Consider the following 14,231-nt stretch of genomic DNA (forward strand, 5'->3'; position numbering starts at 1 on the left):
CACATGGGCTGCGAGTCCCAGAACGGCACGAGCAGCGAGCCCTGGAGCAGCGCGTGGGCTGCGAGTCCCAAAACGGCATGAGCAGTGAACCCTGGAGCAGCACATGGGCTGCGAGTCCCAGAACAGCACGGGGAAGCAGTTCTAGAGCAGCGCACAGGTAGCAAGTCCTGGGCAGAGACCAACGCAGAGGAAGCAGTCCTGGAACTTTCCTTGGAGCAGCTGAGTGCTGGTACAGAGTGGACTGGAGTGGGGATGGCTGTTGGGCTGGGGTCTGGCGCAGGTGGTCAGACCACATGTGGAGACCCTGCACTGAGCCACTGCAATGTAATGTTTATTTGAAATTGCCTACTTTGCTTTAACGTCAACTCTTCAATGATGTCCTATTTTAAACTTAATTTTTAAACACTGTAAAGTAGTACAACGACTTTTATTCCACTGCTGTATCCAAAAATTGCACCTAGGTGCTTGTACCTGAGATGTCGCCATAAGAAGGCAGACATTGTGAAAGCTTCTCACAGTACTCCTGCAACGGAGTACAGGTGACAACGAAAGGAAATTCTGTTCATCTTAGCTGTTCCCAAAGCCTGGAGGCAGTGACAGCTCCAAAAGGCCCAACCAGACCACAGCATTCTGAAGGAGTCAGTTTATTCACACACCCTCAAGAATGGCATCTCATCGTTACAGGTTGTGACTCAAAGTTCCTTTTTATCTGCAGAGTTAAGGCTGCAATAACCACCAAGGAAGGGAATTCCTGAATAAAATAACATGAGGGGGAATGGAACCCAGTTTACATCCCAGATAACATGGGCCAATTACTCATCGATATGGGCTCAGCACCAACACCTCATCACATTGGCATCCTGGTGCCAGGGGTTTGTAGAGACACATGTCCAGTTGGCCCTTCAGGAAAGGCCAAGAGGTGGATGGAGACCCAAACCATGGCTTTTGGTTGCTCCAATCTGCACCTCTTGCAGATCATTTGGAATTGCCTGCAGAGCTGTTGAATGGAAGAATGTATAAGACGTCTTTGCCAAGCAAAAGACCCCCACCCAAGTGACCAGGAGGAAATGGGGCAACAACTCACTGTTGGATGAGTTGAAGGAAGTTAACAGTCTTGCCTGTTCTGATCATGAAAATCTGGAACCCAGTGGATGTTGTTGGTGAAGCACTGTTTGAGATTGAGACTGGCAAACAAGTTGAGAAAGAGCAGCATCCATATTCAAATTGCCCCTGAGCTGGAAAAGCCTGAGACATCTACAATGCTAGCGACATCACTAACCAGCAAGAGAAGGCCTGAGGCTTCACTGACAAGTGTTGATGCATTAACAAAGTTACCAACAAATTACACAACATTAACAACATCAAGCAAAGCCCCTGCAATGCTGGGAGCAACAGGCATAGCCTGTGTAGCGTAACAACTCATCACTGATTGCAATGGAGGCCAAATCTGCAAGATGGAACCACAACATTCCCCCATCCCAAATGATGGGGAGGTGATGGCCTAGTGGTATTATCACAGGACTGTTAATCCAGAGACCCAGGTAACGTTCTGGGGACCCGGATTTGAACCTGCCACAGCAGATGGTGGAATTTGAATCCAATAAATATCTGGATTTAAGAGTCTAATGATGACCATGAATCCATTGTTGGGGAAAAACCCATCTGATTCACTAATGTCCTTTAGGGAAAGAAACTGCCATCCTTACCTGGTCTGGCCTACATGGGACTCCAGACCCACAGCAATGTGGTTGACTCTCAACTGCCCTCTGGGCAATTAGGGATGGGCAATAAATGCTGCCTAGCCAACAACGACCTCATTCCATGAATTAATTTTTAAAAATGCATCTGTTGATATTCTTGGTAAATGAAAACAAGTATTAAAAGGCATAAGTTAAATTATAAAAGTCAATTGACAACCCTCTTTATTTAGACAATTTAAAAAAATTAATGATTGACATGGTTTTATTATGTGCTTATTGTATTTTGTTATTTAACATTACTGAAGAAGTTGTGTTATCAAATGTTATGTTTTACATTATGACCAGGGGTCAATATTGCTTTTCCTGAAATGTATTAATGATCTAGATCTTGGTGTGCAGGGCACAAGTTTACAGATGATCCAAAATTTGGGAATATTGTAGTGTTGAGTAGGGCAGTGAGGAACTTCAAAGGTATTTTGACAAGTTGGTGGGACGGATGGACAGGTGGCATATGAGGTTCAATGTGGTGAAGTGTGAGGACACACTTTGATGCAAAGAACATAGAAAGGCGGTATAAAATAAAAGGAGCTGTTCTAAGAAACAGTGTAGGAACTCTATGCAGGAACAGAGAGACTCGGGGGTATGTGTGCATTAAAGGTGGCAGGACACACTTAGAGTATTGCGTTCAATTTTGGCCGCCACATTACGGGAAGGATTTGGAGGCTTTGGAGATGGTGCAGAAGAGGTTTACCAGGACGCTGCCTGGATTAGAGGGTATGAGCTACAAGAAGAAGGTAGAAAAACTCGGCTTGTTTTCTCTGGAGGGGTGGAGGCTGAGGGGAAACTTGATAGCAGTTTGTAAAATTATGAGATGCATAGATATGGTTGACAGTCAGAATCTTTTTCCCAGTGTTGAAATATCCAATACTAGAGGCCATGTGTTTAAGAGGGGGAAAGTTCAAAGGAGACGTGAGAGGTAAGGTTTTTTTACGCAGAGAGTGGAAGGAGTCTGGAATGTGTTGCCAGGGGTAGTGGTGGAGGCAGATACAAAAAGGGCATTTGAGGGACTTTTAGATAAGCACATGAATATGTGAGCAATGGAGGGATATGGGCCAGGGGCAGGCAGAAGGGATTCATTTAATTTGACGTCATGTTCAGCATAACATTGTGGGCTGAAGGGCCTGTTCCTGTGCTGTTCTGTTCTATGTTCTATGGTCTGTCTACTATGTTCTCTGACAATTAGAAATGGCTGTTAATAAAACGCACAGTTTCCCTGGCTTCTTTAACAGGGACGTAGAGGACAGAACGAAGGTAATAATGCTGAACATGTCGAACTCACTGATTAGACCTGAATTGGAGAACTGCTTACAGCTCTGGGCATCACACTATAGGAAGGACGAGAATGAATCTGAGAATATAGAAGGGTTTACCAGAATGGTTCCAACACTTCAGTAATAAAGAGACATTGGGAATATTTTCCTTGGAGAGGAGATGACTGAGAGGAAATTTGGTAGACGTTTTCAAAATCCTGAGGTGTCTGGATTGGTTGGATTGGGAGAAACAAGATTGAAAAGATAAAAAGATTGAAAACCAGAGGGAAAAGGTTTTTTATTTGCAAAGTTGAGGAAAAGTTGTAAGTTGAGGAAAAAATATTTTCACTGAGCGAGTATTTCAGGTCTGGGGATACACTGCCTGGATCAACTCACACTTCCCTGCATTGAACTTCATCTCCCAGTTGTCTGATAGTGTCATAGAGCTGTACAGGACGGAAACAGACCCTTTGGTCTAACACATCCATGCTGACCAGATATCCTAAATTGGTCTAATCCCATTTGCCAACACTTGGCCCATATCCCTTCCTATTCATATACCCATCCAGATGCGTTTTAAATGTTGTAGTTGTACCAGCCTCCACCACTCCACACACACACCACCCTCTGTATGAACAAGTTACCCCTTGGGTCCCTTTTAATTCTTTCCCCTTTCACCTTAAACCTATGCCCTCTAGTTTTGGACTCCCAGCCCTGGGAAAAAAGACCTTGACTATTCACCTATGCCCCTCATGATTTTATAAACCTCTATAAGGTCATTCCTCAGCCTCCGATGTTCCGGGGAAAATAGCCCCAGCCTATTCAGCCCCTCACTGTAGCTCATACCCTTCAATCCTTGTAAATCTTTTCTGAACCCTTTCAAGCTTAACAACATTCTTCCTATAGCAGGAAGACCAGAATTGAATGCAGTATTCCGAAAGTGGTCTAACCGATGTCCTGTACAGCCACAACATGACCCTCCCAATTCCCATACTCAATGCACTGACCAATAAAGGCAAGCGTACCAAATGCTTCCTTCATTATCCTGTCTACCTGGGACTCCACTTTCAAGGAACTAAGAACCTGCACTCCAGCAACACTCCCCAGGACTTTACCATTAAAAATATACGTCTTATCTGACATTTCTCAATGACTTTCTGAAGTTCACTAATCTCCCTAACAGTTTGTATTGTTCCACAACAGTATAGGGTGAGATCTCAGAAATACGTTCGATATCAGTTTCAGGATTTGTGTCAGAATGTGCGCGAATGTTTTGAGTGTCTTGCATACACAAATGCTAATATCTGTTTCGCTCCCCTCACCCCTCCCCTCCTGTCAGATATGATATCGATGATGAGGCGGGGAGCAGCTCCAATCCTGCTTTCTCCGTGGAGGAGCTAGCAGCAAGGTGCGGTAGCCGACATTTCTCTGCTGAAATTATTCCCTGCTTACGGCCAGATTGATGAGACGGTGTGTTAAAGCATGGAGCCTGGGAGGGAGGGCGTGCTGGGTGGGTGGCGGGGCTTGGACTGCGGTTCTTTGGGGTTGGGGTGGGGGGAAGGAAAGTGACATATGATGCGGGTCCTCTCCCTCGCTGTTACTTTGAAACTTGCAATTCCAATCAGACCCGGTGTGAACCCACAGAGGGGCCCTGGATAATTCACTCTCACCCTCTTTCACTTCTGGTTATCTCTACCCAGGATGATGGTGAGACTTCAGAGATTGCTTGCAAATAATATAACCACCCAGCCTTTTTAGTAGAATATGACTTAAAAGCAGAAGAAGGCTGTTCAATCTGTCAAGCCTGACAATAAGCTCCCGGCTGATCTTATAACTGTACTCCACCACCTGCTACAGATGACCTTTCACCCCCATGCTTAACAAGAATCTATTTGACTTCTGCCCAAAATATAGTCAAAGACTGTGCTTCCATCTCCTTTGCAAGAGTGAATTGCAAAGACTCATGACCCATTTCTTCTCTAATTTATTTTAACTGGACAGCCTTTGTTTTTAAACAGTGAACCCTGGTTCTAGATTCTACCACAAGAGGAAACATCATTTCCACATCTACTCGGTCAAGGCCCCTCAGGAAATCTTACAGATTTCAACCAACTTGTTTCTTACTCTCCAAAAGTCTTGGGGAGTACAAGGTCTGACCTTTTCTCATAGCACAACGCACCCATTCCAGGGATTAGTCTGGTAAACCTGCTCTGAATTGTCTCCGATCCTTCCTGAAAGAAGATTATAACCCCGGGATCACTCCCTGTGCCACATGCTAGTCAGGCCAGGAAAAGGAAGGTAATGCATTTGAATGTGTGGCTAAAGAGTTGGTGTAGGAGGGAGGGATTCAGATATCTGGATCATTGGGATCTCCTTCAGGGCAGGTGGCCTTTATAAGGCTGCACCTAAGTCCAAAGATGTGCAGGTTAGGGTGGACTGGCCGTGCTAAATTGCCCATAGTGTTCAGGATTGTGCAGGCCCAGGTGGATTAGCCATGGGAATGCTGGGTTACAGGGATAGGGTAGGAGTACGTCTCTCCAGAGGAACAGTGTGGACTCAACAGGCCAAATAGCCTGTTTCCAGACTGTAGGGATTCTATGATCTCTGATCTAAATTGGATAGGCACCAATATCCTTGCAGGGAGGCTTGCCAGTGTCACTTGGGAGGGTTTAAACTAGGGGGCTGGGAACCAGAGCAGGAGGTCAGTATGTAGAGTGAAGAGAAGAGAGGGGCTAAATCAAGGAAGTCTAATAAAAAGAACAGGCAGGGTCAGGTTAATGAACATGGCAGACCTAGCGGTATGAAATGTATCCATTTTAATGCAAGGACTACAACAGATAAGGCAGAGGAGCTTAGAGCCTGGATTGGTACATGGCGTTAAATTGTGGTAGACATTACAGAAACCTGGTTGAGTAAAGGACAGGGCTCAATGTTCCAGGAATCAGATGTTTCAGGTGAGATAGAGAGGTATGTTAAAGAGGTGGGGGAGTTGCATTACTGTTTAAGGAGAATCTCACAGCTATGACTAAGAGAGAACGTCTGGTAGGGCTCACCCAGCCAGGCAATATCCATAGACCTTGGAAATAAGAAAGATGCAATCACTATGATGGGGTTAAAATATAGGCCTCCCAATAGCCAGCAGGAAATAGCAGAACAGATATGTAAGCAGATCATGGAAGGATGTTAAACACCACGGTTGTGATAGTGGGTGATTTTAATTTCCCCAATATTTACTGAATGCCGGGGTTTAGATGGGGCAGAATGTGTTAGGTGCTTCCAGGAGGGATTCTTGAAACAATATGTAGACTAGGTAAGGGGCTGTACAAGGGACCTTGTGTTGGGGAATGAGCCTAGCCAGGTGATTGAAATTTCAGTGGAGGAGTATTTTGGGAACAGTGATCATAATCTTGTAAGTTTTAAAATAGTTACAGAGAAAGGTAAGACTGTCCTCGGGTGAAAGTGCTAAATTGGGGGAAGGTTAAATATAACAGTATTAGACAGCAACTGGAAAAATTAGACTGGGGACAGATTTTTGATGGTGAATCCATATTTGACACGTGGGAGTCTTTTAAAAACCAGTTGACCCCAGAATTCAGGACCAGCATGTTCCTGTGAGAATGAAAGATAAGGACGGCAAGATTTGGGAATCTGGATGATGAGAAATGTTGTAAGTGTAGCCACAAAGATAAAGGAAGCATATGTAAGGTTTAGGAAACAGAAATAAAATAAGGCTGTTGAGGAGTATAAAGCAAGCAGAGAAAAAACTTAAACAAGAGGGAAATGCTAGAGGTCTTAGAAAACATAAAGTTGGATAAATCTCCAGGATCTGATAAAGTGTATCCCAGGACGTCGTGGGAAGTGAAGTAAGAAATTGCAGGGCCCCCTAGCGGAAATATTTGTATTATCTATAACCACAAGTGAGGTGTCATTGGACTGGAAGGTGGTTAATGTTGTGCCATTATTTAAGAAAGCCTGTAAGCCTGGGAACTATAGACCTGTGAGCCTGACATCGGTGATGGGTAAATTGTTGGAGGTGATTCTGAAAGATAGGATTTACAGGCATTTGGAGAGGTAAGGACTCATTAACCATAGTCACCATAGGTTTGTACGAAGGAAGTCGTGTCTCACAAACTTGATTGAGTTTTTTGGGCAAGTAACCAAAAAGATTGCGGAGGGCAAGGCAGTAGATATTGTTTACATGGACTTTAGTAACGTTTGACAAGGTTCTGCATGATAGATTAATTAGCAAAGTTAGGTCACACAGGATTCAGGATTAGTTTGCCAATTGGATATATAATTTATTTGACGGTAGAAGACAGAAGGTGGTGGTGGAGGGTTGCTTTTTGGACTGAAGGCCTGTTACCAGCAGAGTTCCATGAAGATTGGTACTGGGTTCAGTTTTGTTTGTCATTTATATAAACAACTTGAATGAGAATGCAGGAGGCATGGTTAGTAATTTCGCTGATGACACCAAAATTGGTGGTATAGTGGACAGTGAAGAAGGTTATCTGAGATTACAAAGAGATCTTGATCAATTGGGTCAATGGGCTGAGGAGTGGCAGATGGAGTTTAATTTGGATAAATGTGAGATATTACATAAACAAGGGCAGGACTTATACAATTACTGGCAGGGACCTGGGTAGTGTTGTAGAAGAGAGAGAGACCTAGGTAAAAACCAAAAGAACTGCAGATGCTGCAAATCAAGAACGAAAACAAAGTTGCTGGAAAGGCTCAGCAGGTCTGGCAGCATCTGTGAAGGAGAAAACAGAGTTAACGTTTCAGTCTGGTGACCCAGAAATGTTCTGAGGAAGAGAGACCTAGGTGTTCAGGTATATAATTCCTTGAAATTTGTGTCACATATAGGTGGGTTGGTTAAGAAAGTGTTTAGCACGCTTACTTTCATTGCTGTGACCTTTGAGTATAAGAGTTGACATTTTACAGGATGTTGGTGAGGCCTGTTCTGGTGTATTGTGTGCAGTTCTGGTTGCCCTGCTATAGGAAGGATATTATTAAATTGGAGACGGTTCAGAAAAGATTTACCAGGATGTTGCCGGGAATGAAGTGTTTGAGTTATAATGAAAGACTGGATAGGCTGGGACCTTTTCACTGGAGGGCTGACCTTATAGAGGTTTATGAAATCATGAGGGACATAGATAAGGTGAATAGCAAAGGTCTTTTCCCTAGAGTGGGGGAGTTCAAAACCAGAGGGCATATATTTAAGATGAGAGGAGAAATTTTAAAAAGCACATGAGAGGCAGTTTTTTTTACACAGGGAGTGGTTCGTATGTGGAATGAACTTCCTGAGGAAGAGGTTGGCACAGGTACAATTAGAACATTTGAAAGACATTTGGATAAGTACATGAATAGGAAAAGTTTGGAGGGATATGGCCAAACATAAGCAGGTGGGACTCAGTTTGGGAACATGGTCAGCGTGGACTACAGTCATACAGCATGGAAATAGACCCTTTGATCCAACCAGTCCACTAGTTGAACCGAAGCGTCTGTTTCCATGCTGTATGACTCTATGACTCTAGGAAATTAGGAGGGCTAGAAGAAGCCATGAAATGTCCTTAGCAAGTAGGATTAAGGAGAATCCCAGGGTAGCTTATATGTATATTAGGAAGAAGATGATAACTAGGGAAAGGTCGGTCCAGTCAAAGACAAAGTGAGGAATTTATCTGTGGAACCAGAGGAATTGAGTGAGGTCCTTAATGAGTACTTCACATTATTACTCACCAAGGAGAAGGACGTTGAAGAAGGTAAGTTTAGAGATTGGTTTGTTGATACCCTAAGGCATGTCGATATTAAGAAGAAGGTGGTTTTGGGTGTCTTGAAAAAAATTAAAGTAGGTAAGTCCCCAGGGCCTGATGAGATTTATCCCAGGATACTGAAAGATTCAAGGGAGGAGATTGTTGAGGCCTTGACAGGGATCTTTCTATCCTCTTTAGTCACAGGCAAGGTCCCAGAGGATTGGAGAATAGCCAAAGTTATTCTTTTGTTCAAGAAGGGCAACAGGGATAATCCAAGAAATTATTGGCCAGTGATCTTTACATCAGTGGTAGGGAAGTATTGGAGAAGATTCTTAGAGACAGGATTTACTTGCACTTGGAGAAGAATGTACTTATTTGGGACAGTCAGCATGGCTTTATGCAGGGAAGATCTTGTCTCTCAAACTTGATTTTTTGAAGAAATGACAAAGATGTTGATGGACGTAGGGCAGTATGGACTTTACCAAAGCATTTGACAAGTTGTATCATGGTAGCCCAGTCCAGAAGATCAAACTGCATGGAATCCATGGTGAGTTGGCAAGTTGGATACAAAATTGGCTTGGCCACAGAAGATAGAGGGTAGTTGTGGATGATTGTTTTTCTGACTGGAGATCTGTGACCAGTGGTATTCCACAAGGATTAGTGCTGGGACTCTGTTGCTTGTAATATATAAGGGCAGCACGGTGGCTCAGTGGTTAGCACTGCTGCCTCACAGCACCAGGGACCTGGGTTCAATTCCACATTCAAGCAACTGTCTGTGTGGAGTTTGCACATTCTCCCTGTGTCTGTGTGGGTTTCCTCCGGGAACTCCGGTTTCCTCCCACAGTCCAAAGATGTGCAGGCTAGATGGATTGGCAGGATTGGACTAGTGTCAGCAATAAGGAAATGTTGGACGTTTTCACTAGAGCATTTGAGGCTGAGATTGGGATAGGGCAAGAGATGGAAGTATTAAATTCTGAGGGGCATGGAAGGATGGATAGTTGGAGTCTCTGTCCCAGGGTGGGAATGTCTAATACCAGGGAGCATAGGTTTAAAGTTGAGGGGGAAAGGTTAAAGGAGAAGTATGAGGAATTTTTTTTAGAGAGGGTAGTAGGTGCCTGGAATCTGCTGCCAGAGTGGGTGGTAGAAGGAGATATGACAGTAAAGCACATGAACAGGCCGAGAATAGAGGGCTATGGACCATGTGCAGGCAGATGAGATTAATTTAGAATAGGATCACAGTCGGCACAGCCATGGTGGGCCGAAAGGCCTATTCCTGTGCTGTGCTGTGTTCTAAGGTGACCAATACTGAACACATGACTCCAGGTGTAGTCTCACCAGTACCCTGTAAAACTGAAGTATAACCTCCCTACTTTTGTATTCTATTTCCCTTGTAATAAATGGACAAAATTCTATTATCTTTCCTGATTACTTGCTGTGCCTGCATCATAACCTTTTGTGCTACATGTATGAGAAAACCCAGGTCCTTCTGCACCTCAGAGCTCTGAAATCCCTCTCCATTTAAGTAATGGCTTTTAATTATTCTTCCTGCTAAAATGGACAGTTTCACATTTTCCCACTTTACACTCCATTTGCGCTGTCCTTGCTTGACCACTTAACCGATTTGTCCGAGGAAGGGTCACTCGACCCAAAACATTAACTCGGATTTCTCTCCACAGATGCCGCTAGACCTGCTGAGCTTTTCTAGCAATTTCTATTTCTGTTTCTGATTTACAGCATCCGCAGTTCTTTCGGTTTTATTTGGCAACTATACCTGTTGTTCCTTCTTCCAGGTCTTTTTGCGTAAATTGTAAATAATTGAGACCTCCCAGTACCAATCCCTGTGGAAAATATCTCATTACATTTTGCGACCGAAAATAGATCCACTTATGCCTCCTCTTTGTTTTCTGCCAGCCAGCCAATTTTCTCTCTGTGCTAACATGTTACTCCTTTCATTTTCCATAATAACCTTGGATATGGAACCTTATCAAAATCCAGGTATGGTGTGTCTGCCAGGTCCCCTTTACCCACACAGCATTTTGCTTTTTCAAAGAACTCCAATAGATTGGTCAAACATGATTATTCTTTCACAAAACCCCATGTTGACTCTGCCTACCCATCCTGAGCTTTCCCAAAAACCCTGCTGTGGCATTTTGAATAACATCTGCTCATTTCTTTCCTGTGCACTATGTTAAACTGACTGACCTGCTTTTTCCTGCCGTCTGGACTCCCTTTTAAATCATGGCGTTAAACTTGCTACTTTCTCATCGAACGGAGGTTTAGGAACGTAGGAACAGGCTGTTCAGCCCATCTAACAAGCCCAACCATTTAATACAATCATGGCTCAGTGAACACTTTTACCCACCCAACCCCTATAAATTCTGTACACTGCTGGAAATCTCTCAGTATTAACTTTAAACATACTCAAGGGCTGAGCCTCCATAGCACTCTGTGGTAGTGAAGTCAAAATCGCAATTAAAAATATCTCACCTCGGACCAAAGCATGCCCCTTATTTTTAAATTATGCCCCTGATGTTAGACTCTACAGCCAGGGGAAACATCTTACCTGGATCTTTAGTATTTTGCATGTTTAAATGAGATCACTGTTCATTTTTTCAAAGTAGAGAATATAGGACCAGTTTGCTCGATCTGTCTTCATCCCAGAAACAAGTCTGGTGAACTTTTGTTTCAGTCCTTCTATGGCAATAATACCTTCTTTGAAATAACGAGACCAAAACTGCACACACTACTCCAGGTATGGTCTAACCAAACCCTTATACAACTGAGAGATAGTAGGAACTGCTGATGCTGGAGTCTGAGATGACAAGGTGTGGAGCTGGATGAACACAGCAGGCCAAGCAGCATCAGAGGAGCAGGAAAGCTGATGTTTCAAGTCTGGACCCTTCTTCATTTCTGAAGAAGGGTCCAGACCTGAAACGTCCCTTTTCCTGCTCCTCTGATGCTGCCTGGTCTGCTGTGCTCATCCAGCTCCACACCTTGTTATCTTATACAACTGAAGCTAGGCTTCACTGCTCCTGTGCTCAAACCTGTTGCAATAAAGGCTAACATTCTATTTGCCTCCCCAGTAGCTTGTTGCACATGCATTTTAGCCCTCAGTGATTTATCAATGAGGGTATCTCTAGCTCCCTTTCCATGATTGGAGGGAATTTTGGAAAATTAAAAGCAATGCATCACCTATTCTCGTCATTGTTTCTTTGAAGAGCTTGGGATGTAGTCCATCAGGACTGAAGGGCTTTTCAGAAACAGCTCCAACAATTTACCCAGTACCAGTCTCCTGGTGCTTGTAATTTACTTGAGTTCTTGCCTCTTCCCTTTCCTGGTTTACAGATATTTCTGAGATATTATTTTTAACCTCTACAGTGGAGATCAATGCAAAACACCTATCCAATTCATCTGCCCTCCCCTTATTTTCCATTATTAATGCGCTGACTCAATTCCTTGAATAAGTGCTCACTTTATCAACTTTTTACAATAGATGTAGAAACTTTTGCTCTCTGTTCACATTTCTAGATAACTTTCACTCATACTTTAATTTATCATTTCTTTGCTTTTCTTTATCTTCTTTCTACCTTTCTGACCTACCACCTATCTGTGCCCAATTGTATGCTTTATCCAAAACTTTGATGCGATCTTAAATTTTTTTTAAAAACCAAAAGAACTGCGGATGCTGTAAATCAGGAACAAAAACAAAGTTGCTGGAAAAGCTCAGCAGGTCTGGCAGCTGAGTTCTGAGGAAGGGTCACCCGAAACGTTAACTCTGTTTTCTCCTTCACAGATGCTGCCAGACCTGCTGTGTTAATTTGTTTTTTGCTTACCACAAATGATGGGTCCTCCCCTTTGAACATTTCTTTCACATTGGAATGTATCTAAACTGTGCATTCTGAAATACCTTCTTACATGTCTGCTGCTGTAAATTTATTCACCTATCTCTTAACCTCATTTGCTTCCTTTAGACAGCTTTGCTTTTGGACCCTCTCTTGTCTCCTGTTGAATGCAAGATCAGTTTTATCATGGTCATGGGTATATCATCAGTCTGAGACAATTAGTTAATCATATTGCACAACACCAGTCTAGTAGAACCTGCTCTAGTTGGTTTCAGAACATGTTGTTGTAAGAATCTATTCCGAGAACATCCTATGACCCCCTGAGCTCGGCTATCTTTACCTATCTGATCCTGCCAGTCTCTGAATTAACAATGTCGTCAAAGCTAGCCATTTCCCCACTCATTCTTCCTCAACAAGGACCATTCACTCATTCCCAAGGCTCCTGAGGATGAGGCGGGGGGGGTTAGGTGGATGGGTGGAGTGGGGATGGGGGCATGAGGGTTGAGGAGGTGTGAAGTCAGGAATATAAAAGGTTGGGGGGGCGTGGTGGTGGCGGTGGGTTCCTGATTCAACTCTTCCTCCTCTGCGGTATCGACCAGAGACCGATCTCTTTGGGTTTACTGCTTTCTGGAAGCTAGGAAGGGTTTAAATGGAGGCTGACTCATATTGCTTGCATGTAATTGTCTATGCCCGGTTTAGGATGAGCAATCTGAATAAAACAAGAAAAGGCAAAAAACAGACAGCAAAGGTTAAAGCACAAGATTCTGATGAGGAAGATATTCCACTCGTTGATCGAGGTGAGTCTAGCAGTTGGAGGCTTTCAGCCCCTAGAGCCTATTCCTTCATTCAATTAGATCACGGCCGATCTGTGTCTCAACTTTATTTACCAACTCTCAATCCTCTCACTCAGTTTGGAATCAGGGCACTTGTAACAATAGATTGCTAGCTGGCTTTGAAAGAGTTTTGTTTCCATTCATTGGCACCTAGAGTGTTGGCAGTTAACTGTCATTCATCATTAACGGTCTCATTCTCCATGGCAATGCCTCTACCAGCGTCCTCTTGCCACCCAATCAGCACTGACCTCTCATACACTGTAAATGTTCATTTTCCCCCTTGAGTTGGTTTTTATTTATTCCTTCGTGCAACGTGACTGCTGCTGGTGGCCCAGCATTAATGCGCATCCCTGGTTTTCCTTGAGAAGGTGGTAGTGATCTGCCTAAACTTGCAAACTTTCCTGATGAGTGCGAGATGAAAATCTATGACACAAATCTGTTTTTTAATCAGCAATACACAAGTTCAGTATGACCAAACAAGCGTTAGATTAAACCCTTATTAAGCCCAAAGTCTTCTAATCCTGACGGACTGTGCAAGATTAATTTATGCAAAAGCAAAATCTTGCAGAATGCTAGAGATCTGAAACAAAAAACAGAAATTGCTGGAGAAACTCAGCAGGTCTGCAGCATCTGTGGAGAGGGAGAGAGAGAGAGAGAGGGAGAAACAGAGTTCACATTGAATTGAATCAGAGATAGGAGGAACTGCAGATGCTGGAGAATCTGAGACAACAAGGTGTGGAGCTGGATGAACACAGCAGGCCAAGCAGCATCATAGGAGCAGAAAGGCTGACGTTTC

General features: G+C 43.5%; 1 protein-coding gene across 1 annotated transcript in view; it reads left to right on the plus strand.

Moving 5' to 3' along the window:
- LOC125487798 (protein phosphatase inhibitor 2-like) overlaps positions 1-14,231 on the plus strand; it is an 86,373-nt gene that overhangs the window by 15,126 nt on the left and 57,016 nt on the right. Inside the window, exons 3-4 of the mRNA XM_048620065.1 lie at positions 4,350-4,418; positions 13,302-13,399. Coding sequence (XP_048476022.1) covers positions 4,350-4,418; positions 13,302-13,399 — 167 coding nt within the window. The remainder of the gene's footprint in view (positions 1-4,349; positions 4,419-13,301; positions 13,400-14,231) is intronic.

Source organism: Rhincodon typus, chromosome 45 (assembly GCF_021869965.1).
Source record: "Rhincodon typus isolate 14 chromosome 45, sRhiTyp1.1, whole genome shotgun sequence".
NCBI lineage: Eukaryota > Metazoa > Chordata > Chondrichthyes > Orectolobiformes > Rhincodontidae > Rhincodon > Rhincodon typus.